This window comes from Chelonoidis abingdonii, chromosome 2 (genome assembly GCF_003597395.2).
Source record: "Chelonoidis abingdonii isolate Lonesome George chromosome 2, CheloAbing_2.0, whole genome shotgun sequence".
Classification (NCBI taxonomy): Eukaryota; Metazoa; Chordata; order Testudines; family Testudinidae; genus Chelonoidis; species Chelonoidis abingdonii.
The window spans coordinates 68931713-68947384 of record NC_133770.1 but is presented as its reverse complement, the minus strand read 5'-3'; the positions used below and the strand labels follow the sequence as shown (position 1 = coordinate 68947384).

Sequence of the window (15672 nt, the reverse complement as noted above, 5' to 3'; positions counted from 1 at the left end):
GCGCAGAGTCGGGAAGGGAGCAGATGAAACATCCAAAGCCGGTGGCTTCCGGGAACCAATAAGAAAGCTGATCTGGCAACAGCGCCACCGAATCGGAGGGCACGGGAGCCGATTCAATTGTGTGAGGATTCCAACAAGGCCGGACTATGTACGAACATTCTCTTCCGGGAGCACCAATCACTTTCTGCGAGCGCAGATCGGCGCTGGCTGTCGGTTGGGCGGAAGTGAAGACAGACAGGTCTGCGTTCCAATAGATAGCGACATTTTCTGGCCCGCCCCCTAGGGAGAACCAATCAGAGGGAGAGAAGCCAGGCTGCTGTGGGCCGGGGTCTGCCAGCTGAAGTTTTGAGCTTGGTTTGGAATGAGTTTGCCACGTGTGCGTGCTGCTGGGGAGGGACAAGCGGGCAGGGTGAGCCGAGGGTGGATGAGGTTCCCTTCTCTTCCCCCAGCATCATCCACCTCTGCAGGGGGCTGGAGCCCCTGGGGAGCCTGATTACAGCGAAACCTGCCTTAAGTCCTCTGCAAAACTCAGCGCCTGGCCGCATCGGTGTGCAAGTAAAGACCGAATCCTCTTGTGCTGACAATATTGGGGGCACTTTAAGGCGGCTGCGAAAGGCACTGAATGTAACTGACCCAGGAGGAGGAGAGGTGAGGTGAGGTGAGGTGAGGGTCCTTGCTCCAGGCTTCCAGCTGTATAAAACTCCTTTACGCAACCGTCATCCAGATTTTTTTTTCTTTTTGAGAAAATAGCTCTTGCTGTGACTGACTCAAGGATGAGGGTTGCATTTTGGGCTCCCCTTTTCTGTGTGGTTGTTACCTGTGTGAGTGGGGCACTTATCCCAGAAGCAGAAGTGAAGATTGAGGTGCTCCAGAAGCCATTCATCTGTCAGAGGAAAACCAAATGGGGGGATATGATGTTGGTGCATTATGAAGGCTACTTGGAAAAAGATGGTTCAATGTTTCACTCCACGTAAGTAACTCTTTCAAGCACGTAGATAAATACACATAGGTAAGACACTAGGTGCTAGCTTAATGCTTTCGTTGGCAATTTTGGTGATCTTTAAAAACAGATTAGATGTGTGGATAGCGATTGCCTAAGCTCCATTGCACTAGGATATATCTGTAGAACAGCTAAACCCCATCAATATATCCATACCCCAATATACTCATTTTAACAATAAAGTGTATGTAATTAATTCCCTCTCTTGAAATATAACTGATGGAATGTACTTGGTTTTGTTGTTTTTTAATTTTGTCTTAAGGATGTGATCTGTGTTCCCCACTTCCTTCCTCCTCACCCTCTTCCAGTGAAGACCCAAAAAATAAAACTACCCAAACATCCAAGTTGCTGCACACAGACAGACCCTCATGGAGCCTCTTGACGGATGGAGGCCTTAAGCAATGTTTTACAATTCAGATATTGGCCTCAATCTTGCAAATATACAGATGATTAACTTTATGCTCATAAATAGTCTTGAGTAGCTCAGTGGGGCTTCTCATGTGCAGAAAGGGACATCTGATTATAGAACAAGTTTCCAGAGGAGATTGGGCTAATCCAGAATCTGTCTCTAGGAAACTCTGTAGAACCTTTCGCTGTAGAACCTTTCACTTTAAAAAGTAATTTCCATTACAGGAAAAGTTGTAATTGCAACATGGACATCTTCTATCTAAACATCACTCTTCCCCTCGCCTCACCACCCACCCCCGAAAATTCACTAACACCAATCAACCAAAAAAAAAAAATCTATTATTTTTAAACAGACATTTTATTCCTAAAAGCGAGAAGAGCCAGAAATTCCATGAAATCTGCTTCACTACTGATATTGAGTTTACATGACACTCAGATGCTATGGCGATGAGGAGCAGTGAACATGCTTAAATATTTGCAGGCTAGGTCCAAAATATGTCTTTCTACAAGAGTCCAACTAGTACCGACTGCTTGTTCTTTCTTTACAGATCAGTCTTAACTAAAATCTCTCACCAAATTGTAAATCCTGACCAATTATCTCTTACAGATAGCCTTTTATGCTTCCTGTAAAGGAATTATATTTATGTTTGTCATTCTCTGTAACAAATTGTCCATTGATGACTAATTTCTGTATTTTGAAGTATCTTCTTTCAGTGTCTGGTAAATACAGCTGGTCAGAAAAATCAGATAAAAACAAAATATCAATGAAAATGGTGACAAATTTTCACAATGTTTTCAACCAGCTATACTGGTTAATAAAGATTCTAATGCACAGCTCTGAAGTGCTTAGATTTAAACTAAACAAGATTGTGCCTGGTCACTCCTTGGATGGGAGACTTTAGAAAACCTAAATGCTCCATAAAATGGTTTTTGAGGCACTCTTTTTCTACAACTAATAATATTCCATCATAGTACACAACAGCACTGAGCTGCTAGCAGTGACTTCTGAATGATACCTAAAGTAGAGGTCCTGAGTCTTGTAGTTGCTAAGGCCCCATTTCAGTAAAGTACTTAAGCATGTTTTTTATTTGAAATGTGCAAGTGTTCCATTCTGATCTAAGTAAGCATTTGAACATGCACTTAAAGTTAAGCATGTGTTAAGTCCCATGGAAGTCAGTGGGATTGAATTCAGTGCAATTTTATTGACTTATTTAACAACACACTTAAAAGAAATTATGAGTGTGATTACTCACATGGTTAAGAGCATTGGATTGGTGCCTAGGAATCCTGTGGTATGCTGTACAGTGGTTATCATCCTGGTATACTAGCCAAATTTCAGTTTGAAGGGAGGAGTTATGTTCTACCTATCTAAACTAAAATTTCTCCCTGTATCCATTTACTTCCTTCCTCTGTGCTAAACTTACACATCAGTTGTGTAGTGTTGTTGGTTCGTAATGGCTGCTGTGAGTTTCTACCTGACATGGTTATTTCAAAAGACAAACACAGTTAACAATTTAAAACATACTACATATTTTACCATCAAGGTTCAGAAACAAATCTCAGGCTTTATTGTCTACCAACTAATCAATACAGCCATGACTGTGTGTTCTTAACAATATGATTTCATTTCTACAATGATCAGTAACTAAATGGAAACCAGTGATCAGAGATACAAATTATTAGATTTGCTGCTTCCAGTACAAAAAGAAAATGTGCTGGCTCTAGGCACGAATATCTTCATGTGTAGGGTGAGATATTATTTTTAATTTCACTGCTTTTTCCTATGCTTCAGATGTGCAAGGACTAGGTCTGCTGTCACTAAAGAGGTGCAACATTATTGTTTAGGGGTTTAGTGCTGTAACTCTGCAGTATGAATCAGTTCAGCTTAGTGTAACGGTTAATCTTCATGGACGTACTAAACAATTTAGGGACTAAAATATTTTGTTCCATTTTTTCCAGCCACAAGTATAACAATGGTCAACCTATGTGGTTTACACTTGGCATAAAGGAAGCTATTAAAGGCTGGGACAAAGGTTTGAAGGATATGTGTGTAGGAGAAAAGCGGCAACTAACTATTCCTCCATCCCTTGCTTACGGAAAAGAAGGAAAAGGTAATACTTTTAAATCCTCCTCAAGCTCAATGCATTTCTAAACCTGTATTGTTACCTCTTTTGTCCTAAACAGCTACCAGATTTTTGAGGTCTTGTAGGTTGTTTCCATTAGGAAGAGGAATTGATGCAATCCTGCTCATTTACAAAGAATGTACATAAAGTCCTGTTTTCCTGAACACGATAGGAATCAAGCAGCAGGAGATGGAACTGTGAGCAAAGAAACTAAGCCCCTTTCCAGCCAGCACTCAACCGAAAAACACTCTCCCTTAGCTCTTTCTCAATGTCAAATTCTTCTCTGGCTGTTGGCCTTCCTTGCTGCCTTCTCAGTATGCTTCTATGGCAGGTGTGCTGATACACACCTGGAATCACATCAGTCCTCTGCCCCTCTGTTTGTTAGACCACTGGGAAATCCCAGCCATTTCCCAGGCTTGTGTAAGGTCTTGTATTTGGGTAGGGGTTTTCCATTGTTTCAGCTATTGGTAAACAAAGAGGCATTTAATTGTTCCATCGTTTAGCCCGCCCTGAATGGAAGTCAACTATTGCACTACTTCAACAAGGTGGTGTGACTGACCAGCCCCTAGCACACCAGTAAGTATATCCACTGTAAAGACTTGCCTCTCCGCTATAGTAGTGATTTATCAGAATTAATGGTGGTAATGTGGCTCTGCATCACTTTATCTGGCTTTAGCAGTGATTTTTTTTCACTTTCCAAGATGACAAACAGTTCCAGATGTCTCTTTGGGACAAGAGAGTCCAAACTTGAGATAGCTAGCTGTTGGGCTACAACATTAAGTGATTTATAAAAAATATATATATATATATTATTATTTGAACAGTTAATAGGGCTAAGTACTTGCATCATGGGAGTTTCCTGTGTCATGTGGCTCTAAGGCAATGTATGTGACCTTTAATGCAGATGGAGTAAGTATTCCCTAAGGAAATTTAATTCTTCTACTATGCCTTCTCATAATACAAAACTAGTTTAGGAATTGGGAATACTTGACTCCATATACTGTGTGCGTGTTTTCTGGCAAAATTGGAGGAGCAAGAGGTGGAGGGCAACTAAACACACTTTCCCTTAAAATAAAACTTTCAGTTATAGCTTTCTAGAAGCACTGTTCTTTGTCTTCCAGAAATGATGCAAGAAGCAAAGCAAGCTTTTAACATGCAATTTAAATTAATGCACCCTGACCAGTCTTTTGCCAGCAGGACACCCATGGTGCGTAATTCTCTACTGTCATGCCCAGGTGTAAATAACTACACAAAAAGGATGTCAAATGCTACCATTTTCACTTGGTGCCACTTTATGCACACTTATTTAGCACAAGCATAAATAATTATGATACAAGGTAGTGGCAAGCTAGCCCTCAGATTTGTAAGGAAGAATTGTCAATACACACCATGCTATCTTGTTTTGTATATTTAAAGGCCTGCTGAAGAATTAAACAAACCTGACAGTTGTCATAAGAAATAGGTTGCTTCAGAAAACTTTGTAAAGTGTGTCCCTGCGTACAACTCTTTTCAAATAATCCAGTCAGCAGGTATGTGGAATACCTTTCATTTTCTTTCTTCAGTGCATACATGTTGTCCCTAGGCCCTCCATCCTTGGTGCTGCTCTTTTATCTCTCACCTAGAAAATGAGTTGCACTCTCTCCTGTCACCTTAAGAAGAATCACCACCCACTCACTGTCCCCTTTCAGTTGTATTCCCAGGACTCAGGACCCACTTGCACATGCTAAAAGGCTGTTAGAATCTCTTACCGTGAGTCAGAGTAGCTGAGCTTTCTGGAGATCATTAGCACCCTATCAGACAAGTAGTAGAAGAGATGACAGGGAGGAAACTGTTTCAGAGCTGTGAGGATATTGTTAGGGGCAGGGAGCTGTCATCTGGGGAGCAAAAGCGAGGATGTGTATTCTACTCCTGTAGGCTTTGCACAGCAGGCACAAAATTAAGTGGAGTGTCAAAGATGAAAATGTGCTTCTGATAGCTGTGTGCCTCACATGTTAATCATTTAAATGATCTTACTGACCAGACCAAATGCTAAAAGAGAACATGTTGGTAAAGTCAGTGTGTGATAAATTCCAACCATTCTGAGCCAAAAGTGGACTGCTTTCTGTGTTGCCATCAGAAAACCAGCAGCCTATTCAAGCATCTAAAATGAAGTAATTTGCTTAGGGCATGTACACTGAGCACACAGGTACAATCAGATTAACCAACAACATTATTTAAAAGGTTGGAATTCTGTGCTACAGCCCTAGAGCCAGCAATGAGAGGATCACCCCAGCATAGAGCAGTCCTGTGACATCCTTCCATCTCTGCTGCTGATATAGGGAACATGGCCAGGGCTTTAGGCTCTGGCTATCCTCAGCTGCCATATCTGCTTCCCTTTGGTGCCATCCGCAGCCAGCATAAATTAGATCCCCAATCAAGATAGAGACCACCTTTTACGAAACTATCTCCTGATCTACACTCTGCTGCTTGAGGCTGACAGATCCAAGAACCTTTTCTTCCCAAAACACTTGATGTTTGTTTGTGGATTGACTTAAATGCATACCTGTCTTCAATGGGATACACATGTAAAGTAACATATGTGTTTCACTCGCAGTAGGATCAGATTACAGTTTGAATGGGTCAGATACATACCTGCACTCTACTACACACACAGTAATCCTTATTAATTCAGTCACTGGCAATCCTAAACAACTTTAATGAAACTGGATTAATAGAAGACTTTGCCCAAATATTGATGGACTTTCTAAGGTAGTGAATGTAACACTTAATCTGTCTCAATGTTTAACATCTTTGGTAGGAAAAATTCCACCTGAGAGCACGCTGATATTCAACATTGACCTTCTAGAAATTAGAAATGGACCGAGATCTCACGAGTCATTCCAACAGATGGATCTTAATGATGACTGGAAGCTATCCAAGGATGAAGTGAGTGTGCTAACTAACTACTCAACAAAGTTAAACAAATTAAATAAAGTGAAAAGAACAGGAGTACTTGTGGCACCTTAGAGACTAACAAATTGATTTGAGCATAAGCTTTTGTGGGCTACAGCCCACTTCATCAAATGCATAGAATGGAACATACAGTAAGAAGATATATATATACATACAGAAAACATGAAAAGGTGGAAGTTGCCATACCAACTCTAAGAGGCTAATTAATTAAGATGAGCTATTATCAGCAGGAGAAAAAAACTTTTGTAGTGATAATCAAGATGGCCCAACGTATGTGTATAAATCTTCTTACTGTATGTTCCATTCTATGCATCTGATGAAGTGGGCTGTAGCCCACGAAAGTTTATGCTCAAATCAATTTGTTAGTCTCTAAGGTGCCACAAGTACTCCTGTTCTTTTTGCGGTTAAAAACTAACACGGCTGCTACTCTGAAACCTGTCGTTAAATAAAGTGAACTCTTTACAAAAGGGAACTCTTCCTTTTCGTAAAAAGTTGAAGTAAAATTTGATATTTGTCAAGAAAGGGTCTAGTGGACTATGGCTTGATCTAGCTAGTGCTAGGCAAGGGCCTTGAGTCTATAGAGACTGCTCATGTGCAGAATGGAGGCTGAGGTTAACATAACATAAGAACGGCCATACTGGGTCAGACCAAAGATCTATCTAGCCCAGTGTCTTGTCTTCCAACAGTGGCCAATGCCAGGTGCTTCAGAGGGAATGAACAGAACAGGTAATCATCAACTGATCCATCCTCCTGTCGTCCATTCTTAGTGTGGTTTGAACCACTTAGAATTTTTATATTAATTTTGTGTGACTTAAAACTTTTTAGAAGTTAAAGATAACTTTAAACTTTGTCAGTTTCTGGTTTTTGTACCACAACTTGGAATTCAAATCTTACTGCTGTAACACCAGCATCCGATGGCACTTCATCATGTGACCTTCCTGAAAGGATGCAGCCTTCAACATTGTTCATCCTCTGCTGGCCATTTTTCTAATTGGGAATCTGCTTTAATATAGAACTTAATGGTGGAAAGAACTGCAGGTTTCAACACTTATTCTTTAAACACAGGTCAAAAAACTGGTGTTTTGTTTTGATTTAAACTGAAAATCAAAAACTCTAGCCAGGCAGGCTTCTGCATGTACAACTATCCTATCCTGGATCTCTCCTGGTATTTCAGACCTTTTTCCTTCCTATTGAAATATACCAGTGTATACTAGCTATACGATGTAGCTTTTGTGGTGAACAAAACATCCATTAGGGCAGGGATTCTCAAACCGTAGGCTGCAACACAGTCCCGGGTGGTTCACTGTGGGTGGAGTTTGGGGTGGCGGGGGCATGAGGGTTGTTGCTGCCCTGCTCCCCAAAAATGATATATGTTGGTGGAGTGGCAGCTGATGATGAGCCCCCACCCAGGGCCAGAGGAGCCCAGTGCCCTGTTTCCTGGGCAGTCAGAGCATGTGAGGCAGGCCAGGGTGCTGTGTGGATGACTGGGGCATGGCTGCCAGGTGCTGAGGTCAAGGCACTCAGAGTGCTGCTTAGGTGGAGGGTGTTGGTGGGGGCTGGCTGTGGCATCTGCCTGGCCCTTTCGCCCTCTCACTGGCCCTGGTCCCTGCTGAGACGAGGGGCCTTGCGTGCCCTGCGGTGCCCTCTGCCTGATGGATGCATGTTAATAGTGGGCCACGATGCCTACTGCAGCTGCACAGGTGGGCCTCGGGGAAAAAGTTTGGGAACTCCTGCATTAGGGGGCTAGGTGAGACCAGTAAACTCCTTTTTTGTTTTCAGTCGAGGACAGGAATTAGAGCTTAAAGACTGATCCAGTTCACTAATGCACTGTTTTAGCCAGCCTTACAAATTATCGATATTAAAGCCTGTTGACTTACCATAACAAATGCTACAAAGCAGTGTACTGATGTGGATAAAAGAGATTTTAAAACTCAAAAGATATGACCCATTGGCTTGGTGTTAATTCAGTCCTAAACAAATCTTGGGTATTGTAGGGTAAGTCATCTGTAATTACCTAATTTACAGTATCTTCCTACCTCAGTAGAATGTTGTGGGGTTTAGAACTCTAAGGATTTAAAATGTATAAACTTCTAACAACTGAATGAAGATTGAGTTGTCACTCAGAATAATTAAATGTTACCTATTCAGACTCGTACAAGGAGATATACTGTATGTTCCAGCAGTGAGTTTAAGTATTTTTTAAATGCTGTCTCATAGGTAAGATTTTTATTGTGGGTTTTTTCTGGTGTCAGAATAATTTTTTAATATAGTGATTTCTGTTCCCACAGTAAGTGCTGATAGTGGACAGTTTCCCAAATATATTTTGGTCTGGAAACTCAACCCAATAAGTTGATAAAGATCTGAGGTTAATTTTTTTGTTTGGTTGGTTGGTTTTGTGTGTGTTTTGGTTAAGTGGATCTTACACTGTCGTCTGATATTTGTGAGCTAGAGAAATTATTTTGCTCTCTAAATAACTGGAAGCCAAAAATTTCCATTCTATAGTTATATTCACTTTACAGTACAGACAGCCAAACTTAAAGGACACAGTTTTCTGGCATATACCCTAAAGCTATGATTTTTGCCTTCTATTTTTATTGTCTTAGATACCAAAGACCTTACTATCATTTCTGAGTTAGGCTGCAGAAATCTATCAGACAAGCTTATATCCTTAGTGACAATGGGAAGTACCGTATATACTTGTTCATAAGCCGAATTTTTTTTAGTAAAAAAGAGAAGCACCAGAGAATGGGGTCGGCTTATCAGTGAGTATAGAGAGGGAGAGGTGAGACACAGCCCCTCCCCCCAACAGAGGGAGCAAGGAGAGGCAGCACAGCCAGCAGAGCCAGAAGGAAAGAGGCGGGGCCAGAGTGTCTCTGCTTCTGACCACCTGCTCTCCCTGCCAGCCTCCAAAGCAGCTGCAGCTCTGGGGCTGGCAGGCTGCAACCATGCCACTTGGCCCCACCGCCCAGAGCAGGCTGTGGCTGGGCCACCCAGGTGCCGGAGCACGCTGCGGCCAGTCCGCCCAGCCCCCTGGAACATGCTGCGGCCGCACCACCTGGTCTGGCCTCCCAGAGCAGGCTGCAGCCTTGCTTCCCAGGCTGCCGGAGCAATTTCAGCCAGGCCAGAGACATCCACCCCAGATAAGGTGGGAAAGGATGGGATGGAGAGAGTGTGGGGGTCCCAGGCTAGGGGTGGGGTCATGTGGGGAGTGGTCACAGGGGTTACTCCCCTGACTCCCAGCTTCTTCCCCCCCCCACAAAAAAATTTCCCCACCAGTTGCTGTTCTGGCCCATCAGGGTAAGCAGCTGGCACACCGGGGCACTTTGTTTGCCTGCGGATGCTCGAGGTAAACAAACCATCTCGGCCCACTAACGGCTTATCCTGATGGCCCAGGATCCAAAGTTTGCTGACCTCTGAATTATAGGGTCGGCTTATGAACAGGTTATAAAAATTTTCCATTTTTACTTATCCATCTTGGGGAGCGGGGGCTTATAAACGAACTGGCTTATGACTGAGTACCGGTATATACGGTAGATATTTATTGTCTAGTACACCCATAACAAATATGATAGCTTTTCCTAGACCTGTCTCTTCTCCATTTACTGAATTTTAATAAAGTCTTATGACAAAAACTATTAGAGTTGTTGATTAATAATAATTAACTCAAATTAATCACGATTAAAAAATGTAATCACACTGTTAAACAACAGAATACCAATTGAAATTCATTAAATATTTTGGATGTTTTTCTACATTTTCATATATATTGTATTCTGTGTTGTAACTGAAATCAAAGTGTATATTTTTGTTTATCAATTTTACAGTGCAAATATTTGTAAACAAAAGAAATAGTATTTTTCAATTCACCTCATACAAGTACTGTAGTGCAAATTCTTTGTCATGAAAGTGCAACTTACAAATTGCTAAGACAAACAAGTTTGTTTACATTTATGGGAAGTAATGCTGCCTGCTTCTTTTTTACGTCACCTTAAAGTGAGAACAGTACATTTGCATGGCACTTTTGTAGCTGGCATTGCAAGGTATTTATGTGCCAGATAAGCTAAACATCCGTATGCACCTTTGTGTTTTAGCCATCTTTCCAGAGGACATGCTTCCATACTGATGACTCTTGTTACATATTTAATTAATGCATTATTTTTTTTATGTCCCTTGCTCTGTTTCCTCCATATTCTGCCATATATTTCATGTTGTAGCACTCTCGGATGATGACCCAACACGTTGTTCATTTTATGAACACTTTCACTGCAGATTTCACAAAACGCTAAGAAGGTACCAATGTGAGATTTCTAAAGATAGTTACAGCACTCAACCCAAGGTTTAAGAATCTGAAGTGCCCTCCAGAATTTGAGCGGGGCAAGGTGTGGAGCATGCTTTCAGAAGCCTTAAAAGAGCAACACTCCGAAAGTACAGAACCCAAACCACCAAAAATGAAAATCAACCTTCCACTGGTGGCGTCTGAGTCAGATCTGAAAACGAACATGCGTTGGTTCACACTTCTTTGGATTGTTATTGAGCAGAACCTATCGTCAGCATAGGTGCCTGTTCCCTGGAATGGCGGTTAAAGAATGAAGGGACATATGAATCTTTAGCACATCTGGCACATAAATATCTTGCGACTCCGGCTACAACACTACCATAAGAAGGCCTGTTCTCACTTTTTGGTGACATTGTAAACAAGAAGTGGGCAGCAAATGTAAACATACTTGTTTGAGTGGTTGGCTAAACAAGAAGTACAACTGAATGGACTTGCAGGCTCTAAAATTTTACATAGTTTTATTTTTGAATACAGTTTTTTTTTTTTGTACATAATTCTACATTTGTAAGGTCAACTTTCATGATAAAGAGATTGCACTACTGTACTTAAGTGAATTGAAAATACTGTTTCTTTTGGATTTCTTACAATATAAATACTTGTAATAAAAAGAAATAGAAAGTGAGCACTGTACACTTTGTATCCTGTGTTGTAATTGAAATCAGTATATTTGAAAATGTAGAAAACATCCAAAGTATTTAAATAAATGGTGGTATTATTTAACAGTGAAGTTAATCGCAATTAATGTTTTTAATTGCTTGACAGCCCTAAAAACTATTAATCTATCTTGCCCAACAGGTGAAAGCATATTTGAAGAAGGAATTTGAAAAGCATGGAGCACCAGTGAATGACAGTTATCATGATGTTTTGGCTGATGACATATTTGATAAAGAAGATGAAGATAGTGATGGATTTATATCTGCCAGGGAGTTCACATACAAGCATGACGAGCTGTAGAGAAGCCTGGCAGAATTTTCCATGAAGCAACTTATGGTGTCAAGTTTTTTGTAACATTTTTGATTCAGTGTTCAGCTCTGACAGTTTCTAATGGAACAGAAAAAACTTTTTCTTTTCATATTCAGAAAATGATCCAAACTGTTTAAACTATTTTTAGGTATTGAAATTAAGCCTTTTTGTGCAGCAGTTGAAAAGGTTTATGCAGTAACAGTGGTTTTGGTTATACAAACCCTTATTTTGTATTAACTTATTTTGCAGTTATGAAACAAAAACTTGCCATATAACAAACTTTCAAAAATGAAAATCCAGTCCTTTATCTGCCTTGCATTTCCTTCTTCTGTGCTATATATATATTTCAGCTCGCTCTCTCTCTCTCTAATATAAAGGTGGTTTAATTTTAAATCAGTGACTTCAGTTATATGGCATTATTTTCCTTTGCAAATCTGTGTTTGAAAAGCACAAGAAAAGAAGTGCCAACTAATTTTCCTGAAGCTGTCAAAAAGAGGTACACTACAAAGGTGTGACGTGTTATGAGCCTTCTCAGCTGTAGCAATATAGTGTAATCTATGTGGGACAGAATAAGAAAAATTACTGTCTTCCACTGGTTTATTTTTATAAATATAGTAAGCTTCCTTAGTGTCTCAACAAACCAATGATTCATTTTGTATTTATTTCAGTGATTTGAGCTAGAATCAAGGTAGGAGTTAGATGTTGCCAGTTATTTTTGCTATTTATTTAAACTGTCAGTTATTAACATTCCATTTGGGTTGGGGAGGGAAGGGCTATTTTTGAGATATTTGTACACGTATCAAGTTACAGCACAACACCTACACTTAGTGGAAAACTTAAGATGCTGGTGGATTCTCTGCAGCTTGAGGTCTTCAGATCATAATTTTGAGGATTTCAATAACTCAGTCATGGGTTAGGGGTTGTTATAAATGTGTATGGGTAGGGTTTTGTGGCCTGCCTTGTGCAGGAGGTCAGACTAGATGATCATATTGGTCCCTTCTGACCTATGAGTATCTTATGTATTGGAATTAAGAAACTTGCATTGGTGTAGAGAGACCATGTTTTCTTTGACCTACTAAATATAGCTTAAGCTGAATGCTCAAGTTTTAAGTTGCTTAGCTGTGAGGGGAAAAAGGTATCCTGAGAGGAAGTGAAATGGTCACAAGGACACCCGCATTGGTCCAATTCCTTTCACTGCCTTAAATAGTCTTGGGGTTTTATGTTATCTTTTTTACTTTGCCCGTTGGGGGAAAGTAGTATTTAGAGTTGCAGAGGTGTATACTGTAAAATGCAGTACGTTTCTCACCGTATTTCATGAGTGGTACAAAAATAAATTGAAGATCAAGTGTGCTAATATTTTAAACAATAAAGTGACCTAGAAAAAAATATGTTCAAGGCATGAACATCTTATTGTGTGATATTTGTCATGGAGAAAGTGGAAGAGCTTTCTTTTTACCTGCTTGATATTGCTTAGTCTGTCTTGGGGAGTTAAACCAAAAGGAGCTCTTAGAAAGAGCAAGCAGGAAACAAAACAACGGCCAGTGACAAGATAAGACTTCATGGGAGGTAAGGGAATAGTGGCTGGGCTATCAATTGGGAAGATGCTGCTTCCAGGAGCCTGGCAAAATTGCACACCTGGCTCACCAAGGCTGGGGTCCCAAGATAAAAGGGGCACTAAATAGTTAAAATCTTCCTTTAAAGATGGAAGGGGCTTCACTGGTCAAGGGCTGTTCGTGAAGAGCAGTCAGCCTGGGACGCAGGCCCAGTGCAATGTCAAAGGCAGCTAAGAGTTCCAAATAAGACCCAAGCATACAGAGTTTGTGTAGCTTTAACCCTTTTCTCTGCTCTTGGGCGAATAGACAATTTGTCTGTTTGGAAGAAGCTGTTTAATCAATCACTTTAATCATTCAGCTGCTGGTTACAGGATTTATGGAAAGCTTCTTGCAAGTACCAATTACAGTCGGGTGTCTTGAGTTAACATGATTGGAGATGGGCTGTCACTCCAGGATCCAGGTGAGAGTGGTAGAACCACAGGGTTCCGGGGCTGCCCGGGGCGGGGAGGGCAAGTGGGGCAATTTGCCCTTGACCCTGCAGGGGCCCCCACAAGAATATAGTATTCTATAATATCGCAAACTTTTTTCTATGGAAGGGGCCCCCGAAATTGCTTTGCCCCAGGCCCCCTGAATCCTCTGGGTGGCCCTGCAGGGTTCCACTAGGGAGAGGTGAAGATAAGAGTCTGGCATCTGTGGGGTGCACTCGTGAAGGTATAAAGTATTGCTCAAACTGTAACTATGGCAGAATGATGGGGAAATGCAGGGGATTGTAGCCTATGATCCAGTCTAAAGTGGGGTGAACTGAATTCCATTCTGTGAAGACTGCAGGTAGCAATGTTGCCCGCCCTGATGATTTCGTCTTTGTTTTTGTTTTTCCTTTAAAGCCCCAGCTTTTAGAGTCAAGTGGATATGTGATGATTTCAGCCTTCAGTTTTAAAGAAAAAGTAAATTTCTAGCCCTCGTGACTGGTGAAAGCTTCAAAATGTGAGCCTGCTGCACCCTAAACACTTAGAAAGCAGAAGGAAAATAAAAAGAACACCAAATCTATTATTTTTACATAATAGGATTTTAAAGCCAATTTCATGATTTGTGGTAAGCCTGACTCATGATTTTTTGAACATTTGGCCTCTGGTTATACTGAGGCAGAGGTCTGTCACGTATAGGGGCTGCAGGAGAGATCACAGGTGCAGCTCACCCCTGAGCTGTCAGTCTTGCTTTCCTTTGATGCTTCAAACTATTGCTCTTCTGGAACAAGGGAGAGAATTCTCCCCTTGTGACTTCTAATCCATATGTGCCACGATCCTGCTTTACGCACAGAAGTCCAACCTGAAGCCAGTGAGACTATGCACATAAAGCTAAGCATGTGCAGGAATGGAGCTATAGTCATTACACTCTGTCAGTTAAGATATGCTAATTTGTAGCACCCTGCGCAGATACAAAATTTGTATCTGCAGCCGATCCACAAGAATAGTGTGTGAATATCTGCAGATTTTTAGGGCCCTATTAATTTGCAACAGAATCTGATCATCTGAAACCAGTGGCGGGAGGAGGTGTTTGCTCTGAACTAAGCATTTTTTTTTACTTCAGAAAATATTGTGTGCAAAGGGGGAAAAGGTCCTGTTATACAACTTGCTGCTTTGGGGGAAAGAGGATGGGGGCTGTAATGGATGTGGGATCAGACGAAGATAAATTAGCACAAAGGTGCATATTTCTACTACTTTGATGCTTGGATTCCTTTCCTCTTTTCTATAAATTTTTTTTTTTTTTAATATTACTTTTGGAATGTTATTGCAGTAGCTGACAAGCATATTGTCTTTGGTTACTGCATCTCAGATAGGGGATAAAGGGTTCATGTGAGCATTGTGTGTCTCATGTTCAGTGGAAGAGCTGGATTGGTGAAATCTGTGAAGTTTTCCTATTACCAGTTAGATTCTTAAAAACACTAATAGTGAAATAACTTAGCAAATGTGTAAATATATAAATATACACACACATATCCCACTAGAATATTAGAGCTTCAGAGGCCAGATCCTTAGCTGGTGTAACCTGGCATGGTTCTGGTGAAATCAGTGTAGCAATGGGGACTCCCAGCAGTCGAAGATCTACTTCCTTAGTTTGTGGTAGCTGTAAAAATCCTTCAGTTGTGCTCAAAACAAATCTCTCAAGACTGACAAGTCAGTGTGAAAGTAGAATGAATTATATTGTAAACATAAGAATGGATTAAAGAAATGTGTATGTACCTTTAGGCAGAAATAAGAAATGTTGAAATACAGGTGCCAGGAAAAGAAACATTAGGCATAAACAAGGGTTCTAATGGCAAAACATTAACAGAAGATC

At 40.9% G+C, this 15672-nt stretch overlaps 2 protein-coding genes across 2 annotated transcripts in view; one reads left to right on the top strand and one right to left on the bottom strand.

The window, feature by feature from the left end:
* Nucleotides 1-15672, bottom strand: part of WIPF3 (WAS/WASL interacting protein family member 3) — a 323552-nt gene that overhangs the window by 145880 nt on the left and 162000 nt on the right. The window lies entirely within an intron of this gene.
* On the top strand, nucleotides 287-13871 carry FKBP14 (FKBP prolyl isomerase 14). The gene is made up of 4 exons (XM_032774888.2): nucleotides 287-970; nucleotides 3368-3519; nucleotides 6329-6456; nucleotides 11615-13871. Exons 1-4 carry the CDS (start codon nucleotides 774-776, stop codon nucleotides 11771-11773), a joined length of 636 nt encoding a protein of 211 aa, XP_032630779.1. The 5' UTR covers nucleotides 287-773; the 3' UTR covers nucleotides 11774-13871.

Coding starts and splice junctions, on each gene's coding strand:
- FKBP14 (XM_032774888.2), top strand. CDS start 774: ATGAGGGTTGCATTTTGGGCTCCCCTTTTCTGTGTGGTTGTTACCTGT. Junction 971..3,367: donor GGTTCAATGTTTCACTCCAC/GTAAGTAACTCT, acceptor CATTTTTTCCAG/CCACAAGTATAACAATGGTC. Junction 6,457..11,614: donor GGAAGCTATCCAAGGATGAA/GTGAGTGTGCTA, acceptor CTTGCCCAACAG/GTGAAAGCATATTTGAAGAA.